This window comes from Zosterops lateralis (assembly GCF_965231275.1).
Source record: "Zosterops lateralis genome assembly, chromosome: 17".
Taxonomy (NCBI): Eukaryota; Metazoa; Chordata; class Aves; order Passeriformes; family Zosteropidae; genus Zosterops; species Zosterops lateralis.
In genome coordinates, this window is record NC_139777.1 from 4,551,975 (window position 1) to 4,578,417 (window position 26,443).

General features: G+C 53.5%; 1 protein-coding gene across 1 annotated transcript in view; it reads left to right on the top strand.

Moving 5' to 3' along the window:
* Nucleotides 1–25,997, top strand: part of SGSM1 (small G protein signaling modulator 1) — a 34,119-nt gene extending 8,122 nt beyond the window's left edge. The window contains exons 3-25 of the mRNA XM_083873690.1: nt 3,373–3,448; nt 6,765–6,927; nt 7,694–7,846; nt 8,335–8,402; nt 8,541–8,686; nt 9,105–9,236; nt 9,726–9,850; nt 11,230–11,297; nt 11,654–11,817; nt 12,164–12,293; nt 14,542–14,680; nt 14,960–15,024; nt 15,878–16,023; nt 16,532–16,660; nt 17,076–17,258; nt 18,926–18,997; nt 19,493–20,074; nt 20,806–20,930; nt 22,061–22,143; nt 22,373–22,482; nt 22,713–22,809; nt 23,160–23,327; nt 24,216–25,997. Of these exons, the coding sequence (XP_083729816.1) occupies nt 3,373–3,448; nt 6,765–6,927; nt 7,694–7,846; nt 8,335–8,402; nt 8,541–8,686; nt 9,105–9,236; nt 9,726–9,850; nt 11,230–11,297; nt 11,654–11,817; nt 12,164–12,293; nt 14,542–14,680; nt 14,960–15,024; nt 15,878–16,023; nt 16,532–16,660; nt 17,076–17,258; nt 18,926–18,997; nt 19,493–20,074; nt 20,806–20,930; nt 22,061–22,143; nt 22,373–22,482; nt 22,713–22,809; nt 23,160–23,327; nt 24,216–24,304 (3,213 nt within the window). The 3' untranslated portion in view covers nt 24,305–25,997. The remainder of the gene's footprint in view (nt 1–3,372; nt 3,449–6,764; nt 6,928–7,693; nt 7,847–8,334; nt 8,403–8,540; nt 8,687–9,104; nt 9,237–9,725; nt 9,851–11,229; nt 11,298–11,653; nt 11,818–12,163; nt 12,294–14,541; nt 14,681–14,959; nt 15,025–15,877; nt 16,024–16,531; nt 16,661–17,075; nt 17,259–18,925; nt 18,998–19,492; nt 20,075–20,805; nt 20,931–22,060; nt 22,144–22,372; nt 22,483–22,712; nt 22,810–23,159; nt 23,328–24,215) is intronic.
* Nucleotides 25,998–26,443: the final 446 nt, after the last annotated feature.

The window sequence follows — 26,443 nt, forward strand, 5'->3', positions numbered from 1 at the left end:
CAACAGGGCTGGGTGACAGCAAAGCTGGGCTTTGGATGATGGATTTCCCTGGGAATTTTGTAGCAGAGAGGTCTAAGCCTTCATCCCAGCCTGGGGATGTTGGACACGTGAGGGTTTGATTTGATTTTCCAGGGGGATTTGTCCTGTGCTCTCAGCTGGAGCCAGGGGGGTTGTTTGTGCTGTTGTGGAACACTTGATGATCTTCCTCTCGAGTTTACCTACAGCTAAATTATTAGTTGCTGTTTTAATTTCCTTTCTAATAAAAGAGGAGCAAACATCTCATTTTCCTAAGGCTGGCATGAGATCCAGAGTGGGCAGCTTCATCTGCTGGGATTGTTCTGGCCACAATCTGAGAATTAGCATTAAAATGCTGGAGTGCAGCACATTCAGAGGCTGTTCAAGTCTTCCCTGTGCAGGGAGCCAAGTGTGGCTGAGCCCATGTTCCCTCTCATCCCCAGAGAGTCACAAATTCCTCCCAGCAGATCTAGGAGCACATGGCAGATCCCAGCTGTGGGGGGCCTGCTCCGAGTCCTTTGGGCTCTGCAGACAACAGCAAGGGAGATCTGTCAGGAGATTTGGGGTTCTCTGGCTCTGAGCTGTCCTACAGATGCCAGCTGTGTCTGTTTGGGTAAACATGAGATGGTTTTGTTGGAAAACTTTCTTGGTACATAGAGAAAGCTGGGATCTCTTGGCTCTATTCCATGGAAATGTTGATTCTGTTCCCTGGGAGTGTCCAAGGCCAGGCTGGACAGGGCTTGGAGCAACCTGGGAGAGTGGAAGGTGTCCCTTCCCATGGCAAGGGGTGGAACTGGATGATCTTTAAGGTCCTTTCCCACCCAAACCATTCCAGGATTCCAAGATATCCCTTGTTTTGTGTTAGGAGGCCATGTCTGTCTGTCTGTCTGTCCTTTACCTTCTGGGGCTGCTGTTTGTGTTTGTCACACACCAGGTGAGTGCCCTTGTTGCAGTGCCCTTCCCACTTCCAGTCCTTTAGACTTCCTTGACTTATTTTTAGCCTTACAACCTCAGCCAACCCAGTGCAATTTATTTATTTTTATTATTTATTTTAATTTTAATGAGTAATTTTCCACTAAACTGTGTCTCTTGGAAGGTGTTTTGTTTGTGCCTCGAGCGTGCAGGTGGTTTGTGCAGTGTTGGCACTGAAATGCCTGGTCAGAGCCGTGTCCTGCTGTCCTGGATGGTTCCCCAGGCCCTGGACAGACAGATGGTCACTGCCCTGGGGAAGGCCCTGCAGGCATCGTGTCAATATATTGAAATTTCAAACAAATATTTGAATATACTGCTGACACAGAACTCTGCACATTCATTTTCAGGTGTATTTTTGGGGGGTAAAATCCTGATCCCACCAGTGCTGCCATGAGTGTACATTTAATATCTGTGTGCCATCATTTTCTGGGAGATCAGATGGATGTGTGAGAGAGAAGTGCTGTGTCCTGCTGACAGAGGAAGCTCAGCCTGCCTGGGTGGGGGTCAGGAGCCATCTGGACAAGGGTGGCTCAGCCAGCTGGGAGAGCCAAATTTCAGGGAATCCCTGGGGACCCCAAGATGTGAACCTCCCTACCAGGGGTGGCTCCTGGGCTGGGACAGACTGCCAGAATATCTTGGGTGGACACATGGAATCCCAGGTGGAGGAAAAGGGGCAGTTCTGGGCAACACCTGGGCACTGGTGGACATGAGGTGTGTCCTGCTTCCCATCCCTGATCCACCCCTGCAGCCAAGGCCAGGGGATGTGGGGGAGACAGAGGCTCCTCTCCTCTTGCTGGGATTTGCTCTGTCCCCATTTCTGTTGCTGAAATGTAAAAGAAAATGGTGCTGGAGCAAGGAGCCCTCAGTGAGGATTGCAGCTGCCCCTTCCCTGGGGCACTGGGACAAGGGGAAAACTGCAGGTGGGAGATAAGGAATGAAGGAGCACCAGGAGGAGCCCTGACCAGGCACAGCTGCAATTTTAAGACACAGTAAAGCACTGAGGTGGAAGATGGAGCTTTATCCTGGTCCCTGGGGTGTTCCTGCAGGTGGAGTCACTGCTCTGAGTGCTCTGCTCTGGGGTGTGGGAGATGTGGGAGGTGCAGGAGCTGGACCATGCTGTGCCAAGAGGAATTTCCCAGCGCTCTGAGCCACCTCCAGTCCCCAGTTCCACATCTCGGTGACATTCCTCACTGTGACTTCCTGACTCAGTACCAGCTCATCCGAGCTGCTGGCACCCAGGGGAGTCTCAGGGCTCTGTTAGTCACTGAGCAGTGCTGGAATCTCACCTGATGGCTCTGACACAGAGCAGCTCTTGGCTCACAGAGGGCTCTGCTCTTAATCCATACTCAGGATTTCCTTTATGGAGCTGTCAGCCGTGCATAACTGACCTTGATTATACCTTGCAGAGGAGTTTAATTCCCCAAATGATGCTATTAAAGGTCTCTCATTCATGCAAAGTTTGCTTGGCCAAGTCTTGGCCTGCTGTATTACCCTCAGGGGGAACACCTTGCTAAGCAGAGCTTCCTTCACACCCTCAGCTCTGTGCTGGGAACACTTTCTCCTGTGTTGTACAAAACCAAGACGTGATGGAGGCACTGGAAGATGAGATCCAGGCATGCTGGCAGCTGTGTTTGAAAGGAAAAGTGGTTGGGAGCTGAATGTTTAAGGAGCAAAGATTCAGCTGGGCTTGGGCTGGTTGCAGCAGGATCAGGGAGAGTGACAGCTGGGGATGGAAGTCATCACTCTGCTGCCAGACCTGGCCTGGTGGATCTGACCTCCTGTCTGCTCCCTGCAGAAATTATCCTGATAATTTGTGTGGGGTCCTATTTGTTTTTGTGCCCTAATGGTGCCCTTGATGAGCACTAAGTGACAGCTTCCTCTGGATCAGCTGAGTGCCAGTTGTGAGTCAGAGGGGGCAGAGCTGCTGGCACTGCTGTGCCAATGGAATTCCTGGGCACAGCTGGTGCCAGGTGATCACTGAATTAGGCATTGATGGATATTTGCAGTCATTTGGGACAGCTGTGTCACAGGAAATTTGTCAAAATGGGAGAGCAGAACAATGCTGTAAAAACCTTAAATATGAGATTTGGGTACCTTTATTAGATGACTTTTATCTAAGTGATGCTCAGTTCCCTCAGTTAATTCTTGGCTCGTTGTTTTCCTACTGTGAAGTTTCTCAAAAATGTAACAACTCCCTTTTTATACCTGACTTTTTGAAATAGCTGGTGATGCTCAGCAGGCAGAGCTGCATCAGTCCTCCATGAGATCTCCTGTGCCACTGGGAAAACCTGGGAGCAAAGGAGGTTCCTGTGCACCCACCCCACTGCAGAATCTCTGGTCCATGGCTGAAATTCCATGTTTTCCCTGACTGCCTCTGTCCTGCAGGTGAAGCAGATCATGGAGGAGGCCGTGACAAGGAAGTTTGTGCATGAGGACAGCAGCCACATCATCTCCTTTTGTGGTGAGTCTCCCATGCTGGCCTGGGCTGGGGCTTTTTGGTGCTGTGCATTCCCTGCCTGGGCTGTGCCATGTGCCATTCCTGGGAACAGGAATTCCAGCTCCAGAACCTCGGGCTGGGGAAGTGGAGAGTGCCAGAGCATGGATTGTTCTGGCAGAGGTTGGAGTCCCTGAAGTCTTTGTGCTTAAAATATACAGGGATGTGTCAAAAGAGGGAGGGGTGCTGGCAGTGTGTGCAGCCATTGAGGAAGGACTAGAAATAATATTTTATTTTTAAATTCCCTTGAGAATCGATTCAGCTGAAAGTCTGTCAAGTCCAAATCTTTTCTTTGCTGTTACGGAATAGGAGTTTATGGAAAGGAGGCTGGGTTTTCTCCTCTCCTGCTGGGCCCTCACATCAGAGGCACTTAGGAGCCTGTTCCCAGCCCGTGGCCCCTGTGTGGCATCGAAAAAGCAGAGCAGACTTCCAGGTGTGACTCATTCCCTGCTTTTCTCTGCAGCACGAGGCTTCTCAGCCTGGGATTATTTATAGGCTCCTGAGACAGGGAGCTGAGGCATCCAGGCTGGAAGGACTCCTTGGTTCCTTCTGGCCTCTCAAGATGCTGCTGCCCTTTCCCCGGTTCCTGGTGTTCCCCTCCTGCTCCGTCTGCCTGTTCCTCTCACCGGAACAGTTCCTTCACCATCCCCGGTGTTGTGTCTCTCCAGGAGCTTATAAATAACCTCTTTCCCTGCCAAGCAGAGCGTGCTGCAAGCCTGGCTCTGGCTGCCAGAGCTGCCCTTTTCCCTGGAGAGAGAGAGAGAGAGAGAGAGAGAGAGAAAGAGAGAGAGAGCTGCCTTCCCAGCAGAGCCCTCCTCACAGAGCCCTCTGCACAGCCAGCGTAGTGCAAACCCCTCGGGATGGAGCCAGGGGTCTGCAGGGAAGGGCAGCAGCCCCTGGCCCTCCCCATGGTGCTGTCAGGGGGGGTTTGGAGAAGACAAACACGAGCTGGCATCTGTCACGTCCAGGCTGCCCTGGGAGGATGATGGGGAGCCTGCAGGGGGGCCGTGGGAGCCCAGGCTTTGGTGGCCACGTCAGCCAAGGCTGCTCAGCACGAGTGGTTTGGATCCCGTCAGAGCTCTGGGCAGCTCAGGAATAGCTGCAGTCTGTAAGCTCCCCCCTTACCTGGGGGTCCCTGTACCATGTCTGTCTGCTGTGGATTGTATCCTGTATATCCTGGCTCTCTATATCCCGAGGGATGAGGAGAATCTCTTCGCAGTGGTGACACAACTGAGCTCCAAAACTCATCTGATTTAAAAATCCTACCATTGCCCCTGGATTTAGTAGAGCACAAGGAGAGTTTTTCCTATGGAAGCTGCACATTTCCCTGTAGTTTTGCCAGCAGGAGTGGTGTTGTGCACAAGTTGAGATCTGGCATTGGGAACAGATGCTGCTGACAGCTCTGTGCTGATGCTCTGTGCCAGAGGCCTTTCAGGAGCTGAGATTTCTCCCTGCCTGGCAGGAGCTGGGGTGTGCTGTCCATGACCTGAGCACAGCAGTGCTCCCATTTGTCTGCTGGGAATTTGGAACACAACTGGTGGCACTGGGAGCTCACTGTCCTGGGAGTGCAGCTGGGCAGGAGCAGCCCTGGCTGCTCACCCCCTGTGGGTACCTGAGCCTTCAGCACTGGCCTGAGCTGGGCACTCCAAATGGGCACCCCTGGGTGCAGTCCCAGGCAGGTGGGGCTGTTTGTCACTTGTATTTCAGCTGTGGAACGTAGGACAAATGAGGGAGATGGCTTTTCTGGCAAAGCCGTGGAGCAGTTTGGGTTTTATTTTATTTATAAAAATAATCCTGAGGCAGGTGAAGCCCTCTGGGCTTTGGGAGAGCTTGTGCAGGGTCTGGTTTCAAAGCCAGATGTCCATGCAGTGCCTCTGCCTGGCTGCTGGGGGTCAGCAGGGCTGGGCTGGCCCAAATCTGTTGTTGTTCTGCCAGCACAGCCTGTATCTCACTGCCCCTTGGATGCTGCTGCACAGCACAGAGCAGGGCAGGATAATGAGCCTCTCCCAGCCTGGGAGCTGCTGATGGGGCTCCATGGAATGCCTTTTCCCTGTCTCCATGGAATTGTTCAGCTGTAGGGAAGTGTGCCTTTCCAGGCAGGAGGTGAAGCAGCATCTGGTAGACTCAGCTCAGCAGCTTTGGCTTCCCAGGGAGGAGGGAGCAGAACTCCTTGTCAGACCTGGATCAAGGGCCTGAGGACTGTGGGTCCGTGTGATTTTCCAGTGCTTTGATCAGGCTGTTTAATCAGTCTGTGTTTGGCACTAGGCATCCATCCTGAGCCCTCCCAGGGGACTTTGGGAACACGCTGCTGGCGGAGCCTGTGCGTGTGTGCGCGTCTTTCTGTGGAGTCATCGCTGGTTCCCGAGATCCCTGCTCACCATGGTGGGACAGGGAAGGTGTCTGGGCACTCACTGGGGTTTGGTGAGTGCCTCTGGGCAGAGTCCAGCACATGGAGTCAGGCACAGCCTTCCACAGGGGCTTAGTGAGTCCCCAAAGCCAGACTGAGCTGCTGGCATTGCCTGTGGTTTATCTCCAGGTTCTTTGTCCCTTTCAGCTTTTCAGAAAAATGTTTGTATGAACACTTTTGGGGGAAATTTCCCCATTTCCTGTGCTGCTTTAGAAGCTCTCAGTGTACCTGTCCTTGCTCCTGAGCTTTCTCCTCCTCACTCACACCATCCCAGCACAGGGAGTGAAACCTCCTGTTCCAGCTGTGCCTATCCCTCAGGCTGGGCCAAAGAGAAAACATCAGGGAGATGCTGGTTTCTCCACAATCCACAAGAAACCCACAAGGAAAGTTTCAGCCTAATTGCTTGGAGAAGCGGTGGTGCTTGTTGTTAAATCCTGTGTGGGATGGGATTACAATTTCCTGAAGCCAAGGTGGGGATGTCTCTGCCTTCAGATTTACTGTCTGAGGAGTTTTAGGAGCTTCCATGCATGGATAGGATCAAGGATAGGTTGGATGAAGCTTGGAGCAGAGGGGTCCTGATGAACAGTCTCTTTCTGGATTCCTTGTAGTCCCCTCAGATCCTGGGAGGTGCTGTGAGGTCTCCACACAACCTCCTCTTCCCCAGGCTGAGCAGCCCCAACTCTCTCAGCCTGACTCCATGGGGAAGGTGAGGTCGGCTCAGCTGGGTGGAGCACGGCGCTGATAAAACCAACATTGCCTGGTGCTAATAACTGTGTGTTCCACTGATGGGCCAACCACTCCAAAGAGCTGGATGATGATCCCTGTGGGTCCTTCCAGCTGGGAATAATCTGATCCTGAGGCCTGTGCTCCCTGCAGCTGCTGTGGAATGCTGTGTGCTGTTCGGGCTGAAGCGGAGGGCGGCCGGGTTCCTGCGCAGCAACAAGATCGCAGCGCTCTTCATGAAGGTGGGCAAGAGCTTCCCCCTGGCAGAGGAGCTCTGCAGGAAGGTGCAGGACCTGGAGCAGCTCATTGAGAACGCGTAAGGCACCAGCCTGGCTGCCAGTCCTCTCTGCTCACTCGGGTTTTGGGGTGGGAGGTGGGGTTTGGGTCCAGCTTGAGCTGGAGGACAGGAGGAATTGCTCCTTTAGTCTTCTCTAAAGGGGTTTTTTATCTCTTCACCAAATTTGGTTGCCATTCTAGGAGACTGAGTTGTGGTTTAAACAGGGGTGGACAAGTTCTAACTCTCTCTGCCCCTGCTCTGGTGCTTCAGGGACAGCTGAGCACGCTGCTCCTGAGCTGTCACAGTTAATGGGCCAGTTCACCAAGCCAGCTGGAACCACGTTTGGCCTGTCTCAGTGTGCAGGGCTTGAACCTGCAGTAATTCAGCTGCTGTTTGGGAGAGGATTACTCATCCTTGGACAATTAGGAGGGAGATAGATGGAGCAGTTACCTGTGGGCAGGAATTTTAAGCTGTCCTAAGATGAGCTGCTCTGCCTGTGAGCTCAGCCGTGGGAAGATGTGTGGGCTGGAGGACTCTGCTGAGGGAGAGCAGAGTTCTGGGGTGTCTTTACAGTGGGGAACTGATTTAGTGACCTCTGGTTTCAAATGCAGGTGTGGCCCCTTTGGAGCAGGGGATGGGATGGGGACAGGGAGCACCTCCAGAGCTGTGTCCCAGGAAATTCTGTGGGATCTCCCAGCCACCACAGCCAACACCCCAAACTCCATGTGACAGGAGTTCCTTGGGCTCCCTCAGAGTTCAGGGATGAGCCTGTGGTGTTGTTGTCTCTTGTCTTGTACCTCTGAAGGCGAAACCAAGCCCAGGGGGTCCCAGAGAACGTGCGCAAGGTGCCCAAGCTGCCCAACCTGTCTCCTCAGGCCATCAGGCACCTCTGGATCCGCACAGCTCTCTTCGAAAAGGTCCTGGATAAAATCGTGCACTACCTGGTGGAGAACAGCAGGTGAGCCCTGGCACAGGCCACCCATGTTCCTGTCCATGGCACTGGGGGTGTTGCTGGCTGAGCCACACCAGTATCCTCATGGGCCAGGAAAAGTCCCTGGATGGCACAGGCCAGGTGTGTCACTCAGTGCCCATCGTGGGGATTCTGATGGATGTCCTGCTGCTGGTGACCCCTGTGCACTCCCTAAGATACTGACAGGCCATGCTGGCCCTGGTGATGGCTGGGTTGTTAGGGCTGCATTGCCCTTGTCTTCTGGGATCTGCATGCTGAGGTGTCCTGTCCTGGGCCAGGTTAGTTAGGAGATGGTGATGCTTGCAATGTGCTGCAGGAGGGTTGTTGTTCCCCAGGGATTTCTCAGCTGTCAGAAACAGCCTGTTTAGGGCTTCTTGCCCTCTTCCCATCAAGGGGAGATACAGAAAGAGAAGGGCATGATGGGGGTAACTGACTTTGCAGTGCTCCAGCATTCTGCTGTCCTTTATTTCTTCTAGTAAGTACTATGAGAAGGAAGCTCTCCTGATGGATCCTGTGGATGGGCCAATTCTTGCATCTTTATTGGGTAACACTTTCTTTACTTGCTTTCCCTCCTTGCTTTCCACACCCATGATCCCAAAGCTGTGATCTGCAGATCCAGGTGGTGACCACAACAGTGGGATCAGGGATGGCTGCCTTACATTTGGGATGTTCCTCTCCACAGTGGGGCCCTGTGCACTGGAATACACCAAGATGAAGACTGCTGACCATTTCTGGACAGACCCCTCTGCAGATGAGCTGGTCCAGAGGCACCGGATCCACAGCTCCCACTGCCGCCAGGACTCGCCCACCAAGCGCCCGGCGCTCTGCGTGAGTTCAGGATAAACCTCCCCCTGCTCCTCCCAGATCCACAGGATCAGGGCTCCCTTTGCTCGGGAAGGCCTGTGGAGCCCTCTGATGAGGGAAGTCTTTGAGGCAGAAGTGCTGGGAACATGGCCCGTGGAGGGCACTGGTGTGTCAGCCCCTCCTGGCGCTGCGTCCCGGGGTCTGTGTGCCTTGGGACCATCATGTGTGAGCAGAAAGCTGAATCTGCTCTGTGCATTGCAAACAAAGCTCACTCCTGCCCAGCTCTGAGCTTGGACAGGGTCAGGAATCCCCTTAGAGGACCCTGAGGGAAAGATTTCTACTAGACTCTCATAAGTGAGGAGGGAATGAGGTTCAAGAGAAGCTTTGGGGAAGCCAGAGGGTGTCTGTACTCACCTGACATTTGTGGGCCTGTCTCTTGCAGATCCAGAAAAGACATTCCAGTGGCAGCATGGATGACAGGCCATCCCTGTCTGCCAGGGACTACGTGGAGTCCCTGCACCAGAATTCCCGAGCCACTCTCCTGTACGGCAAGAACAATGTCCTGGTGCAGCCGGTGAGTTCCTGCTGGGAGAGCTGGGCTTGGAAACACTGCCCTGCTCCTCAGCACCTTCTTCTATCCCAAATTGCTCTTGGGTGGAGAAAAGCACATTTTTAATCTGAGAAGACAGTGAGTGGACTGTGTTTGTGGAGGTCTTGGTGATACAGATGCTCCCAGTGGGATAAAAGAGCTCTGCTGGGAACACAGGCTCCTCTCCCTGCCCATTCTTTACCACAAAACTCCTTCTCCTGCCTCTTGTAGTCAAATAACTAAAGGGCAGACTGCTTTTAGGTGGAGCTATTAAGTTTTCCTTGCTGGGCAGTTGCTCTCAGCCCTTTTCCAAGGCCTTGAGGTGTCCTGGAGTCTCTGCTGGGAGGTTTTCCAGGGACACTGAGAGTTTCTCCCTGTGTGTGACTGGCTGTGTGAGGGGCCCCAACTGGGCTCCAGGGCTTTGTGCTTCTGGCATCTTCCAGCTCACTCTGTCGCTGTGTTTCTCTTCCCAAGCGAGATGACATGGAGGCAATCCCAGGATATCTGTCCCTTCACCAGACTGCTGACATCATGGCCCTGAAGTGGACCCCCAACCAGCTGATGAACGGCTCCGTGGGGGACCTGGACTATGAGAAAAGGTGACTGGCTCTGAGTGTGCCAAAGCAGGGGGGGGAATGCTCCCCTGGGTCAGAGTTTGGATCTGGGATGCAAAGGCATCACTGTTTTCCCAGAGCAAAACCTTGAGCCTGTAATGGGAAGGAGGCAAGGAGAGAGTGGCAGGAGGTGCTGTGAGGTGTGTCTCTGCTGGGAGGTGCCAACAGTGGGGCTTGTTCCAAAACAAAGTGGTTTCATTTGTTGCCCTGGGGGATTTTCTGAGAGTAATGCCCTCCTCTCCCTCCCAGAGCACTGTGCTCCCAGGTTTCTCCTGGCTCCAGGAAAGTGGAAGTGTTTTTAGGACACTGATGACCTAGAGTAGAGATCTTCTTCAGCAAAACTTGGTCTCGGTTTCGTTCATTGTCAGTTGTAGTTTTTTGGGGTTTGTTTACTTGTGTTCTTTTCATCTCCCCTTTCTTCTTGCCCCCTGGGCTGTTCAGTTGTGCCTGATACCCTCCCCTAAAATCTGTTTTCATCTCTACACCCCTTTTCTGAGTTCTTGCCTTGGGCATCAGCCTAAGCTCTAAAAACTCCCAGTATCAAGACGTGAGCAGGGAAGAGAGGAGGCAGATGGCACAGTAAGTATGACTGTACAAGGAGTGACTCTTGCACACCTTCCTGTCCTTCACGAGCTGTTTTTAATGTTATTTAAGCACTATTTTTGTGAAGTGGCAGATGCTGCTGTTGCTGCTCAGAATCTGGAAATTCACTTTGTTGCATAGAAGTGGGATGTGATTGATTGCTGACACCCTTGGACAGCAGTGCTGGGCTCTCCACTGGAATAAAACCCTGCCTCTCTTCTCTGTCTGCTGGCCACCAGCTCTCCAGCATCTTCTAGATTTGCTCAGACACCTCGAGGTGCCTGTGCTGAGACAGTTCTTGAACAGAAGCAGCTGAGACCAAATCTGTTGTGAGCTCTGGGAAAGCCCTACAAATTGTGAGCGTTTATTTCCCCTCCCTGGGGCAGAGCAGCAGCCCAGGCTTGGACCTCACTGCACATCTCCTTGGGGTTCCAGAGCTGCTCCTGAGGGATTTTTGGGGTGCTCAGAGGAGAGTGCTCAGCTCTGCAGGGCTCCAGTCCCTCCCTGCAGTTGCCAGGATCCATGGACACATTTCCTGTGTCTGGGAACAGTGTGAGGGCAGAGAAACCACCCAGGGCAGGCGGGACAGGACTGGCCCTGGCTGAGCTGAGGTGGCAGGGACAGTTCCTGCTTCTGGAGGGATGTTGTCACTCATCAGGCTGGCATCACTGCTCTGGGATCTCATCCTTTCTGTGGCTTTGCCTGGTGCCAGGGGATCTGGAGCAGGATTTGGAGCCTCTCACACCCTTGAGGCTCACGGCTTCCCTGTCTCTCTGTTCCAGTGTGTACTGGGACTATGCCATGACCATTCGCCTGGAGGAGATTGTGTATCTGCACTGTCACCAGCAAGGTAAGGCCAGAGCTGGGGCTGTGGGGGCTGTGTCACTCTAGACTTGATCCCTTGCCTCTGGGATGTGGTTCTGCTTTGGCTCCAGAGCTCTGGGTGGTCACTATGATTTAAGTGCTTTTAGAAAGTCTTTCCCCAGCTCCTGCCTGTGGTGTTTGGCTGGGATGCTCCCTGCAGAGCAGGGCTCTGATTTCCAAGGGGGTGATCCCACCAAGCCTTTTCCAGGACCTTCTAAGTCTTACCATGGACTTAGAGAAGAACCCACACAAGGAAAAGAGTCCTTATTTTCCATCCCCTGAGCTTTCCTGCCCTCTGCCTGTGCTGTTTCCCTGACTGATGGCCGTGTCTGTCACCAACAGTGGACAGCGGTGGCACGGTTGTCCTGGTGAGCCAGGATGGCATCCAGAGGCCACCTCTGCGCTTCCCCCGTGGAGGGCACCTGCTGCAGTTCCTGTCCTGCCTGGAGAACGGCCTCCTGCCCCACGGGCAGCTGGATCCACCCCTCTGGTCCCAGCGGGGAAAGGTGGGTGCCTGTTCCTGCTGGAACCTCTGTCTGGCATTGGTGGCTGCTGTGTTTTAAATGATCCCCTCAAAAAATTAATAAGGAAGGTGGGGCTTAAAGTGTGGTGGTTGGGTTTAGCTCATGGTAAACAGACCCTTCTGGAAAGCTCTGGGGTGGTGTGGGAGGGCTGTCCATGAGGGTTTTGTTCTCTGGGCTATGCTTACCCTGTGCCCAGCAGGGTTATGGATTCACCCACCACTGGAAACTTGATCCAGGGGCTGCTCCAGCCCAGGGAATGTGCAGAATGTGGGGCAGGAACTCGGGAAGGGAGTGGGTGGCTCATGAAGGGCATGTTCTGCTCCCCCAGGGAAAGGTGTTTCCCAAATTGAGGAAGAGAAGCCCCCAGGGCTCCTCCGAGTCCGCCTCCGACAAGGAAGATGATGAAGCCACGGATTATGTCTTCAGGATCATCTACCCCGGGACACAGGCAGAGTTTGGTGAGTGCAGGGCAGGCTTTGGGGGGCTGTAGGAGCTGATGGGCACGAGGTAAACTGGGAGGTGGGTCCAGGGCAGGGGCTCTGGTTGTGCCAGTATTGCCTGATCTTAAATGTCATCATTCCTCCCTGGGAGGGTGGGGGGTGCTGGCACAGGGAAGTTGTGGTTCCCCCATCCCTGGAGGGGTCCAAGGCCAAGCTGGAAGGGGTTTGGAGCAACCTGGGATCATGGAAAGTGTCTCTGCTCATGGCAGGGGGTAGAACTAAATGATCTCTAAATTCCCTTCCAACCCAAATCATTCTATGGTTTTTTTTTTGTTTTAACCTTTCACTTGATACTGAGTCCTTTGTTTCAGCAGCTGCACAACAATGTTAATGGTCAGAAAAAAACCTCTCTTACACATAATTTCAGTGAAAAGACTCACTTTGGTCTCTTGGGGGCCACTTTCTGCCATCACAAGCCCCCAGGGCTGATTTTTCTCTTGCTGCCCCCAGGCTGCACTAAATCCAGTGATGTTCCTCCAGTGTGGCTCCTGCAGCACAAAGGGGAGGTTACAGCACCCACCTGTCTTCAGTCCCTAACTCGAGGGAGGGGATGCTGCTGGATTCTCCAAACCAGAAATGCCTCTTAATGTCTGGTGGTGAATGATCTGAACCTGGCTGAAATGTTTGTACATTCATCCTCACTCTTCATGAGATGCCAAGAGCTGTTTTCTGACCTCTGGGGACATCATAGCTGATTTCATAAGGGGGAAAGCATGAGTTTTAGGTAGAAGACTTGTGGAGTGTTTTTTTAAAAAAGCTCTGAAATCTGATGGAAACCTTTTTCCTGCATTTTGGAGGTTATGAGGGAGAAATTACATCCGCTGTGACTCCTCCATAACGTCAGTTGAGATTATACCTGGTCCTCCCTGCCTTCAGCTGACTAACATCATTCAGTGAGTCAGATAAAAACCTGATTGAAGCTCAAACAGCAGATAGAGATGTGCCTTTCTGTGGCTGCCTTTTGATCTACCCCTTAAAATTCCACGCTGGGGGCCACATTTTCTGGGAAATTAATTGCTGCCATCTCCTCAGCTGGCATCATCACAGCCTGTGCTGTTCCTCTGCACCTCCCCAGCCAGGGGTGGAACTGCATCATTCTCTCTTCTCCACAGATTCTTCCTTTCTCCCCTTTCACTGGTGCCTTTGTCCTCTCTCCGTGTCTCTAGTTGCCATTAATGGTGCTTTTCACCCATTCCTTGCACCTGTGACTGATGGGAGAGGGAAGATGATGAAGATTCCAGCTGGAAGCAGGATGGTGGTGATCCCTAAATGGTGTCTGAGTGTCCCTGGCACATCCCGAGCTCTCCATGCTGCTCTGGGCACCTCTTGGCATCAGTGTAATGAGCTGTTGGTTGGGTCTGGTGCTCAGCTCGCCTGTGTTGTCACTTGAGAGGTCCTGCAGAGCTGTCCCTGTCACCACTGACTGTCACTGACCCATCAGCTCAGTGGGAGGGGACATTTGTGGGAATAATTCAATATTTTTCCTGCCAATGTCATTTATTCCTTATCAAGAGCAGGGAGAAGTCAGTGAGACCAAGGGAGAGTGAGGACACCTTTGCCCAGCCAGAAGATGAAATTTCTACCACAATTAAATTCCCAAGGAGGAGTAAAAAGGATTATTCCTCGTGGCCTGGGCTGTGTGTGGGTGGTACATGAGCAGGACCCAAGGCCTTTGCAGTAGCACTTTGACTTTAAGCAGGGATTAACAAGTGACAACATGCAGAGCTCCTGCTGTCCCTCTCAACCTCTTCATCCAAGGCTTCATCTCCTGCCTCGTGATTTGGATTCTCCCTTGTTTCCCTGAACTTTGGATGGGTTCCTTTGAGGGATGGGCCTTTTCTCTTCCAGTAATCCACTCTTCCTGGGACAGCAGCTGATTTCAGTCCTGTTTTCTCTCTGCAGCCCCTTCTCTGGAGCCTCTGTGCTGGGTGTTGGGTTTCTGCCTTGCTCAGCACGAAGCAGTTTAAGATCAGCTTTCTGAATTAGCTGGTTAATTAGCCATGGTTCTCTCTCCTCGGTGCTCTTTGTTCCCTTTCCTTTCTCCTGAGCTCACCACTGCTGTGATTCCCTGTGGTGGGTCCTGCTTGGGAAGAGTGGGATGCTGCATTTGCCAATGAAAGCTCTTTCTCTCTGTTGGGCCCCTGCAGCTCCCTGACTCCAGGGCAGTGCCAGGCTGTAGCTGATGCTTTTCTCTGCCCTCCTGCAGTGCCCCAGGACCTGATGGATGCTCCAGGGGCTGTCCTGCCCCCCATGTGGCAGCCCAGCACCCGCAAATCCTCCTGCTCCTCCTGCTCCCAGAGCGGCTCCTCCGACGGGGGCCCAGCCAATGGCTGCAGCCACGAGAGGTATGGGGACACAGGGGGACACAGGGGGACAGCAGGGCCAGGGCTCAGTGTCCAGGAGCCATGGCAGGCTCAATGGGATGTGGCTGAGGTCAGGCTTGTCCCTGCATCTGGCACATCTCAGCTGCTCCACAGCCTGGCAGCAGGAATTGCTGCTCTGATCCTGGTGAATCTCTGCAGGCAAAGCTGGATCAGCAGGATCTAAGCCAGGCTGAGGGGATGCACAGGAGCATCTTCTCCCCTCATTTTCTCCCCTCACATCCTGTGTGTTTTTGTTGGCAGAGCTCCTCTGAAGCTTCTCTGTGACAACATGAAGTACCAGATCCTGTCCCGGGCTTTCTATGGATGTGAGTACTCATCACCCCCCTGCTGCTTTGGGATGTGTGAGGGGTGAGGCTCTGGGCTCTGGGCTGGGAGTGATGCTGGGGGAGCTGGCAGTGGCTGGGGGAGCTGGGATCAGCCTGCTGTATGTGCTCAGGGTGGGGAGCAAACAGCTGGACTCTGACTCTCAGCCTGGAGCCCCGTGAGCAGCAGCACTGGGGGGACAAGATGACAAGGGACAAGGGGTACCAGGGACTTGTCCTGGCAGAGTCCCTGCTCCAAGGGCTGGCTGTGGCTGCAGAGGGTCTCCCCCAGGGCCCAGCCTCACCAGAGCTTTCTCCGGCTCTTCATCCTCCTGTTTCCCAGAGTTCCACAGCTGAAGTGTGGTGTTCCTGTGTGGGATTATCCTCTTTTTTTGACCTAGAGATGGGGCTCTTGAGAGGCATTTTAAAGATTTTTATTCCATTTTCAGTCTCATGTAAAGGGTGAAATGGTACAGATGTTACAATTCACACCACCAAAATCAGAAGCTAAACTATTTCTTAATTACAATACATTATAAGCTTTTTTTTTTTTGCCTATCAGCTTTTGCTACACAATGTTGCTAAATGCTTCTAAGACAATCATCTAAAAATACGCCTTGTGGATCCTACTACATTTTTCACAGTTCTATTTTTCATAGTTCTAGTACTCTAAAATATCTAGTCTATTTTCAAGCCAGTTTTTAAGCCAATCACCTTAAAATACCCCTTGTGGCTCCTACTACAATACATTTTTTCACAGTTCTATTTCTCTAAATATTGAGTCTATTTTCAAGGTCATCATTCAAAACCTGTAAGGATTTTCTTACCAATCCCATTCCCCACGTTCCTGCTGCAGGGCTGGCCTATTGCAGACACCTGTCCACGGTGAGGACTCACCTGTCGGCGCTGGTGAACCACAGCATCGTGTCCCCTGATGTCCCCTGCAGTGCCACCGCGGGGCTCACCGTGGACATCTGGCACAGATACCTGCAGGACAGCTCGGTAGGGCCACGCCCTGGGGACACATCCAGCTCTGCTGGAACCCAGGGCAGTGTCACTGAAGTAGGTGTAACCTGGGGGAGGTGGTGAAACAGCATCAAGGATTTCCTCAAGGAGGGAAGTCGACCAGGCTGGACAGAGCCTGAGACTCCTAATCTTTGGTGTGTTGGAGCTGGGGAGTGATCACTGCTCTTCTGAAAGTGCTGCTTAAAGAGCCTGCCTGCAGCAGTGTCTGTCACTGCTGTCCTGACTGGGGTCCTGATGTGCTGGCAGGTCAGAGGCACAGCAGTGGCCCTTGGTGACTTTGGTGGGTCACTTTTTGGTGTGGGGAGCCAAAATATCCACCCACAGCAGCCTCAGGCAGGTTCTGAGGGATCATCTGCAGTAGAGCTGGGGTGGGTCGGGGTCTGGCTGTGCTCTGGGTGTTGAGGGGTGGCACAGCCAGGCTGGGGACACCCACACATCCGATGTCCTGGCTGTGTCTGTGCCCTGACTCAGGCTGTTCCCACAGAGTTACGAGGACCAGGAGCTGCTGCGGCTGATCTACTACGGCGGGATCCAGCACGAGATCAGGAAGGCTGTTTGGCCCTTCCTGCTGGGCCATTACCAGTTTGGGATGACAGAGGCAGAGAGGAAGGAGGTTGGTGAGGGTGTGCTCACTGGTGTGCCCTGGTCCTGCCCAGTGGGAGGGTCTGTTGGCAGAGCCCACCCTGTGAGCCCACTGAGCCTCACATCCACTCTGGGCTGGGCTGAAGGAGTGGGACAAACACTTGGATCAGCAGGAATTGATAGGGCCAAGCTTGCCACTGGCTTGTGCAGCTCCTCGTGTTCAGTGTCTTGTGCACCTTGGGAGGGCAGGGAGGAGATGAGTGGGCATTTTTCCACCCAAATTTTGGCCACGTTTTGTGGATCAGGCACTGCACTGGGTGATGGTGGCTGTGTCCCATGAGCCACAGTCCACACTAATGTGCACCCCCTTTTTGGGGCTCAGGAGGGGCTGGTTTGGGGCTCTCCAGGCACAGCCCTTCCCAGCCCTGTGCCCTCCTGTGTCCCAGGCTGATGAGCAGACCAGGGCATGCTATGAGCACACAATGGCAGAGTGGCTGGGCTGCGAGGCCATCGTCCGGCAGCGCGAGAAGGAGTCGCACGCCGCCGCCCTGGCCAAGTGCTCCTCGGGGGCCAGCCTGGACTCACACATACAGAGGATGATGCACAGGGATTCAACCATCAGCAACGAGGTGAGGGGTGTGTGAGGCTTGGGCAGTGCCCACCCAGAGTCCTGTGGGGTGGGGACACAGGTCCTGCCCGCCCTCCTCCCCTGACTGTGCCCACCTGTGTGTCTTGCTGTATTCTGTGGAAGTGAAATACTCATGGCACTCCTGGGGCACATCAGGATTAGCTCCATGGAAGATGGTTGGAAGTAAGGGTGAGGAGGAAGAGCATGTTCCTGGCACTGAGGGGCTGTGAAGGAGGGCACTGGGTTTCCTGGCTCCCTTTTCCAGCATGGGAAAAGCCTCAGCACACTCTGTCATCCATGGGGATACCCAGCACCTTGGGACTGGCTTTTAGCAATGCAGTGAGGAATGAGATCCACTGCCCAAACCAAAGGGTGTGGAGGGAAAAGCCTGTGAAAGTAAAGGCAGTCCTGGGAACAGAGTCCAGGGAGTGTTTCCATGAGACTTTTGTCCTTGGAGGAGAAGAGCCCAGCATGGCAGAGCCTTCCCTGACCTCAGGCTGCTGGCCCAGAGGCAAGGGGAGGTGAGAGCTGGAGACTTGATCTGCTTCTCTCTGGGAAGTTTGTGGGGTGCTTTGGGAAAGAGATGAGCTCAGCCCCAGTCCTGGAGACTATGTGTGTGCCCAGAGAGGGAGAGATGCAGGGAAGGCAGAGTGGGACTGGATGATGCAGCTCTCAGGGTGAGCAGTGGCCCTGCTCTGTTGGCTGAAGCCCTGGGCATCATTCCCATCCCCTCAGCATCTCCACCACTCTTCCTCTGTACCCACATGTTCCTGTTCTGGGAACAGGCACTGGGAAGGGACCTGGCAGAGTGAACACACGCAAAGTTTCCCCCCTTTTCCCATCTCAACCTGAAACTTCCAGTTTTAAGTGCTCCCATGGTAATGGAGGAAAACTGTCACCCTTCCTCTCCCCACCAGAGCCCTGCCCAGCAAACACCCACAATACAAGGGTGGGGACAACTGCTGTTCTGAATGTGCTGTATTTTCTTAAAATCCTATTGTTTGTGTGTGATGTCGTGGCCATGCTCTGCTCATGGGAAGGACTTGCTCTCATTGGGGGCTGGTTGCTCAGAGGGAACCCACAGAGCCAAGCACGGAACTGGTGCCTGCAAAACTCAGCCCTTCCCTCTGTGCTTCAGCTGGAAGCCAGAACAGGGTGCTCGTGACTTTGAGAGGAGCTGCTTCCACTGAGTCTGGCTTAAAACATCAATATTTGTCCTTGAAGAAAAGGAAAAAAGCATGAATATGCTTGGAGGGACTGTTTTATAGCCTGACTTCATCGTTTATGTAAACTGAGCTGGGCTGAGCTGCATTGCTGCCAAATTAGGACAGAGATTTGTAGAAATTTGCACTCCAGGGAGGCAGCGTGACCTCTGTGCAGGCCAGAGGAGAGCAGCTCCTTCAGAGCCAACACACAGCACTTGAACAAGTGCACTGACCTGGGGCTGTGGCTTTGTCACCTTCCCAGCAGTGCCAGGGGCTGAGGCAGGGCACTGTGCTGGGTGACACAGCAGCATTGATGTGACAAGAGCGTCCTCCATGGGTCAGATATTTACTGGATGCACTTTCTGCTTGTTCTTCACCTGCAGAAGTGCCACCTCTGCTTGAGTTCCCTCACCTTGACCCTTTTTCTTTCCTTTCTCACTGCCCTTTCCCCTGTTCCCTGCAGTCCTCGCAGAGCTGCAGCTCTGGCCGGCAGAACCACGCCCGGCTGCAGAGTGACTCCAGCTCCAGCACCCAGGTGAGCACCTTGTCCCTCCATCCCTTGTCCCCACGGCTCTGCCTTGGGTTGGGTTGACCCCTCACCACAACCACAGTGATTTCTGGCAAACAGAATCAGGGTTGGAATAGATAAATGAGCCCCCAACCTGCTTTGGAGCTACTGATGTCAGAACTGTGCTCTGCTCATGGTGTTCAATCTTCACCTGCCAGCTCTGCCCTGTGGCCTCACACCTGAAGGCCTGTGGCTCCTCCCTCTCTTCATGCCCAGGTGTTTTAACACCTGTTGAAATTTCTGCCCAGTATATAATGCCAAGAAAAGCACAGGGATTTGTGGGCTTGGAGTTTTGCAAAAGACCAAGCACTGACTCAAATCCAGGGAGAAGAAGCTGAAGGGGGGATTTTCCTCCCTCTCCACTGCTGGGAGCATGGGCACTATGAGGACACAGCTCTTGAAGATGTAGTGTCTGTGTTCCTAACACTTGCTGAATACCTGGGATGTCTTCCCATTTTGCAGGTGTTTGAATCTGTGGATGAGGTGGAACAGACTGAGGTAGATTCTCAGCTGGAAGATGGCAAACAAAGCAAGATCCCCAACGGGACAGTCCCCAACGGCACCTGTTCCCCTGATTCTGGCCACCCCTCTTCCCAAAACTTCTCCATCACGTCGGGGTTCTCGGAGCGCAGCTTCAGCAACGAGGACAGTGCCCTGGAAACCACCAAATCCTCCTCCAGCTCCCAGGGAAAGGCTGCTGGCTCTGATGTTCCAGCCCCACCGGACACGGATGGTGCCCAGCAGGAAAATCTGCAAGGCCAAGACAGCCTGGAAGGTGAATTTCCCACTGGTGGGAGTGTGGACTTTGTCCCCATGGGCGAGGGCTCTGCAGGGCTCCTGCGTGACAGTGACACTGTGGCCCTGACTGTGGTGGAGAGCTGGGCAGACAGCGAGGCTGAGAAGCAGAGCCTGGTGGAGAGTGAGGACAACCTCTCTGAGGAGCCAGAGATGGAGAGTCTGTACCCACAGCTGGACTCTCTGACTGTGACTGATCTGACCAGCAGTGAACCAGCTGCTCTTTCCTCCACGGGTGTTACCTACTCTGTAAGTACAGACCAGGCCAGGGGGGGGTTCCTTCCTGGCTGCCTCACTGGACCACAGAACCTCAGAATAGCTGAGGTGGGAAGGGCCCTCTAGAGATCATCCAGTCCAACCTCCCTGCCAAGGGAGGCTCACCTGGGGTAGGTGACACAGGAGTGTGTCCAGGTGGGTTTGGGATGTCTCTAGAGAGAGAGATTCCATTTTCTCCCTGGGCAGCTGTTCCAGGGCTCTGCCACCCTGCATAGGAAGAAGTTTTTCTTCATGTTGAGGTAGAACTTGTGTTTCAGTTTATGGCCATTGCTCCTTGTCCTGTCACTCGGCATCACTGAGAAGAGTCTGGCACTCTCCTTTTGGCACATGATTTGGGATGTTTGTATAGATTGATGAGATTTCCTCTCAGCCCTCTCTTCTCCAGACTGACCAGGCCCAGCTCCCCCAGTCTCTCCTCATCAGAGAGATACTTCAGTCCCCAAATAATCCCCCTGGCCTCTGCTGGACCCTCTCTGGCAGCTCCTTGTCTTTCTTGAGCTGTGGAGCCCAGAACTGAAGCACACACCCCAGCTGTGCCTCACTGGGGATTTACCTGCATTTCCCCAATGCTGATCCCGCAGTTGGGCAGAGAGGGGCTCCCACCTTCCACCCAAACTCTGCTCCTGTCAATCCACTGCCCTTGCAACTCTCTCCCTGCTTTTTTTACTGGAAAACAAATCAAGCTCTGCTCTTGTTTTGGGCAGCCAGAGCTGCTGGACATGTACACGGTGAACCTGCACCGCATCGAGAAGGACGTGCAGCGCTGCGACCGCAACTACTGGTACTTCACCCCCGCCAACCTGGAGAAGCTCCGCAACGTCATGTGCAGGTGGGGGCTGTGGGGGCCTTCCTGGGATTCACCTGCAGGCTGGAGCTTCAAACTGGGCTGTGGTTGTGGAGTTTTGCTCCTTGCCTTGCTCCCCACATCTGGGGGTCACAGCTCCAAGTATATGGTTTCCAGACTGAGGTGTCCGGTTGTCCTTCCTCATCACTGCTGTGTCCTGGGGTTTGGGCCAAAGCAGAGGATCCCTTGGGCTGCCCAGGAACCCAGTGCAGCCCACCTGCTTCCTGGAGCATTCCTGGGAAATGTTTTAATGAGGATCAGGCCACAGAGCTGTAGTGCTAATGAGAAAGTGCCTGAAGCACAGGAATGGTTTGTGCCCGCCCAAAATCCCAGAAGAGAGCCAGAGCTGGGTGCATTTCTGAGTCCCTGTGACTCAGAGCTTGCCTAGTGACACTCACAGACTCAGACCAGCTCCAGCTCAGCTGCTGCTTCACAGGCAGTGAAGGATAAAATATTATTACTCATCTTGCAAACATGAGGAGAAGCTGCAGTTCCATCAGTGTTGTCACTTCACCCGACAGCCAGAGCTGGAGATCTCTGCTGAGATTAGACCTTCAGTTTGGAAAACCAGTGAGCAGGATGGAAAAGATCCTTCCCTTGTGCCAGCAGCAGATCTGAGTCCTCTCTGAACACATTTTGCCTTGCTACCAAAAAAGGGAAGATATCCCTGCGGGGCTGGGTGCTTCCTGGGACACTGGGAATGGGAAAGGCCAGGCAGGCAGTGTCTGCAGAGAGAACCAAGAGGATGAATGGAGGGAAGAGAATAAGAATGAGAGTTTAACAAATTCTATCAGTCTCTACCCTTTAACCAATGACCCCACTGTGTTGTGCTCTCCCATTTTGCTTTTCCCTGCACTGATTTTCCCTGCAATGGCCATGGCACAGCCCTGGATTGACCCTGGATGTGGCCATGGCAGGGTGTTGATCCAGGACTGTGCCATGCATGCCTTACCTGGGAGACACCACAAGAATTTAATCACTTGCAGCACAGGGATAACAGAATGAACAGGTGTGATTTACCCCAGCATCCTGGGAAGGGAGAGAGGGCATGGGCAGAGGAGGTGGCAGGTGGTGGCACTCAGGCCCCAGGTCACCTCTCCTGCTCTCTCACACAGCTACATCTGGCAGCACATTGAGATTGGCTATGTGCAGGGGATGTGTGACCTGCTGGCCCCTCTCCTGGTCATCCTGGATGATGGTGAGTGGGTGGCTTTGCTCTGCTTTCCCTGTCCCTGTGTGGGGATGTGTGGGGAAGTGCCAGCTGGGTGGTGGCCCTTTGCAGTGGAGTGCCTGGAGGTGTGGAGCAGGATCCCATTTGTCCCAGGAGCCCACCCTGGAGCCAGGGGGAACTTTCTGGAGGGAGGTTGCAGCAGCAGTGGAGCAGCACTGCCCTTGCAGCAGCAGTGATGTCTCTCCTCCCTGCACAGAGGCTCTGGCTTTCAGCTGCTTCACCGAGCTGATGAAGAGGATGAACCAGAACTTCCCCCATGGAGGAGCCATGGACACCCACTTTGCCAACATGAGGTCACTGATCCAGGTGAGAGTTCCTGGCACAGGGATGGCACCTCCTCACATCCAAGGGGGAAAGCTGGTCCTGGAGGGGTTGAGGGAACAGGAGGGACAGCAAGGGCTCTAAGGACAGCCTGGAGCAGGAAAGGAAGGGAGGAGCTAGTGCAGTAGGAGAGCAGTGGGATGAGGGAAGTAGGCAGAGGGATGTCTGGTGCCTTGTGTGTGCATTCCTGAGTTTCCTTTTGCTTCTCTTGGCAGATTCTGGACTCTGAGCTCTTTGAGCTGATGCACCAGAATGGGGATTACACTCATTTCTACTTCTGCTACCGGTGGTTTCTCCTGGACTTCAAGAGAGGTGTGTGCCGAGACCGCCCAAGGGTGGGGCAGGGTCTGCTTCCAGGCTTCTCAGCAGGCTTAAACTCACTTTTAATTCCTTTTCACTTTTCCCTGGTTTATGTCTGACTGATTGTTCTGTCTAGAGACAGAACCTGTTGTTCCAGAGCTGCTGCTGAGCCTCTCCACGAGTGTGTCCTGGGGCCTGTGTCACCTCCTGCCAGGCAGAATATTTCTCCCTACAGATGACTGGCTTACTGCTCCCAGCTGGAGCAGGTTGCTGTGGGAAGGAAGCACCCAGAGTGTCCCCCCAGAGCTGCAGTGAGCCAGGGTGGGCTGAGTGGGGTGGTGACTGTTGTTCTCTGCTCACAGAGCTGGTGTACGACGACGTCTTTGCTGTCTGGGAGACCATCTGGGCTGCTGCTCACGTCTCCTCTGCTCACTACGTGCTCTTCATAGCCCTGGCCCTGGTGGAGATGTACAGGGACATCATCCTGGAGAACAACATGGATTTTACAGACATCATCAAGTTTTTCAATGGTACAGCTCGTGCTCGTGTTGGGCTGAGACTGGGGCAGATGCTCAGGTGTGGGCAGCTCGTGGCTGGCTGTGGACATTCACATCTGGGCAGTGCTGGAGATGTTTAACACACCCAGAGCTCTGAGGGGTCTGGTGGGGCAGGAATCCACCTGCCCTCCTCAGCAGTGCCCAACCTGGATGTGTTGAAGGGAACTGAGGTTTGGGTTGTGCTTCCTGCTGCTTTCCCCATTGTCATGGTTTGAAAGCAAAATTTGAGAGTGAGAGGCTCCAAGTCAGAAATACAATTTAATAAGAAGAAAGAAAAAAAGTAAAATAAAATAAATGCAATAATACAAAAGACCGCTGACACAGTCAGAATACAACCTGAGCAGGGTGATGGAAGCAGTCCAGGTGAGGTGGTGTTCCTGAAGCAGTGATCCTGTAGAAAGGTCTGGTAGCTCTGCTCCTCTGGGAATCCAGTAGGTAAGGGCTCCTTGTACTGTCCCAAATCCCAGATTATATCCAAGTGGGAATTCTTGGCTCCTCCCCCTGGGCGGAGCATCTCACAATGGGATGAGGAGTCGTGCAGTGGCTCCTTGATGGCCCATTACACAGAGAGAGCTCCTGGAGGGAGTTCCCTGTGAGTCCTGGGCAAGGCATTGATGGGCCATGAGCAGAAGAGCCCAAAGGAGGGGCCTGGGAAAACACTGCCCCACCTGGTTTAACAGCTCATGAAGATGGTGATAGAATAAATAAATACACTACAACCCAGGACACCTATCCCGAGGGGCTGGTTAAGGACGGCTCTGCAGAGCCAGGTGTCCCTGTGAGGGGAGGGTGGGGATGTGGGCAGCAGAGCTGTGGGGTGGGGGCTGCTCAGGCCTGACCTGTCCCTGTGTCTCTTTGCAGAAATGGCCGAGCGCCACAACACCAAACAGATCCTGAAGCTGGCTCGGGACCTGGTCTATAAAGTGCAGACTCTGATCGAGAACAAATGAAAGACCTGGGGCAGACGAGGCACCCAAAGAGCCAGGACTCCCCTCCGATGCTTCCTCCCTTCTCCTGTCTCTCCAAGTGCCACCCCTGTGGGACTCAGGTGGTGGGACACGTGCTGCCATGTGAGCTGGGAGTCCCCTGGGCTCAGCACGGGCCCTGGCTCAGACCTTCTGCAGTGACTCAACCAAAGATCCCTCCAGGTGTGTTCCTGTGCTGGGAGCAGGACCAGGCAGAGCCTTCCTGGCCTTGGAGGGGCACCAAAACTGCCCAGGCATTGCCTCATCCCAGGGTGGAGCTCGGGGGCTGGGGGAGCAGAGCTTGGTGGCACAGAGGGAAAACTGATTCCTTGGAAAGCTGCTTCCTTGGGCAGCCCTTCCCTGTGGGGTGGGAAGGCAGCCAGCCCTGCGAGCCCAGGCAGCACAGGGATGCTGCCAGTTCTCAGCTCTTCACCAACACAATGAGGTTCTGCCAGTAATGGGGGGGACTTTGATCATAGAAATTCCTCTTTTGATCTTGTCCCTCAATGCATTGCTTCCCCTTCAGTATTTTCTTTTTTCAGGGCTCTGTTTTGTCCCTGGGATTTTACATTGTTCCTACAATATCTGAGCACACAAGAGGTTCGTGTCTGGATGGATTTTCAGAACAGCTCCAAATTCAGCATTGGGGTGATTTTTCAAAATCCAGCCTCTGTAATGTTCTCTGAACGCTGGGAAATCTGGTCCTGGCCTCCTCTGGGAACTCCAGGCTGGAGGTTTTCTTACCTGCCTTACTTTAGCTGCTTGTGGTAGGAGTCTGGTCTCCTTGTTGTTCCTCTGAGCCCTTGTGAGGGAAGGGCTCCTCAGAAGGCAAGTCAGAGCTCCTGATTATCCTGACTTTCCCTCTGACAGCTTCAGGGCTGGCTGTTGAGTCCCCTAAACCCACTGAGCATCTCCAGTTAGGTCTTGGTGGGCTTCTCCCACAGGCCTGTGAGAGGAAAATAGCCCAAGGTCCCTGAGTGGTCTTTGCTTTGGGAAGATGCACTTGTGTGGCCACTTTTTCCTGCACAGCCTGGAGCCCACTGCATGAAGTGCCTCTCCAGCTGCTGTGTCCCACACAGGCTGCCCTGCAGAGGCTTCGGAGTCATTTTTTCAACTCAGGTAAAAAAAAAAAAAAATACAGGAAAAGGAGAGGGGTGGGTGGATGAAGGGTCCAGCCCAGCTGGAGAGGGCAGTGCTGAGGGTGCTGGGCTGGAGCTCTCTCTGAGGGTACTTTCTCTCAAGTTTTGCTGCAAACATTTGTGTTCCCCCCCTGGTGCAATGTGTGTGCTGTGTGTGTGCTCTCCTCTGGCCCTGCTCCTGCCTTGCTGCTGGAGTTCTCCCACGGGAGGGAAAGGGGCCCTTCCTCCTCCTGTGGAACATCTGTCTGTGCTGGTTTGTGTTGGCTCGTGGCGTGTGTCAGATGTTGCTGGCAGAAAAAAAGGTGATTGTCAGCCTGCACCAGAGAAATCTGCTGCTTCAGGGAAGGACCGAGGAGCCTGATAGAGCAGTTTGCTGTTTCTGAGCAAATCAGTAATTTCTATATTCTGGGACATGGAGGTTGCAGCTGGAAAAGGCAGTGGCACATCCTGAACCCTTTGGGGAAGGGGCAGGGGGAGAGCAATGGCCATCCCTTCACTCCTCATAATCCCAACAGATGTGTACAACAATCTGGGAAATTCCCTGGTGCCAGGCTGCAGTAACACAGGAAACAAAGAGCTTGAGATCTGCCAGTTCCTGTGAGAACCTTCCACCTTTCCACCAAGCAGAGTGAAAAGCTCGTGCCCTCCCTCCTTCCCAGGCTGCTCCTGTTCCCTCAAGGTTCTTAGGACAGATCTGTCACCTGTCTGGAGGGAAAGGGACAGGGACCCACAGGTCACCTGAAACATCACCTGGCCAAGCAACATTGCTGACACTAAACCTTTTCAAGCTTCTTTCCTTGGTTTTTAAACAAAAAAAAAAAAAAACAGCCAAGAAATTCTGCACAATATTTGCTGTCTGTATTAACTGAGAGTGTCTTTGGGCCGCTCAATAGCAGTGTTTTGTTTTTTTTTTTTTTAATAATTTCTGAGGTTGGGGGGGGGAAAAAAAGTATTTATTTATTGGTTGTACCTGACTGTGTGTGTC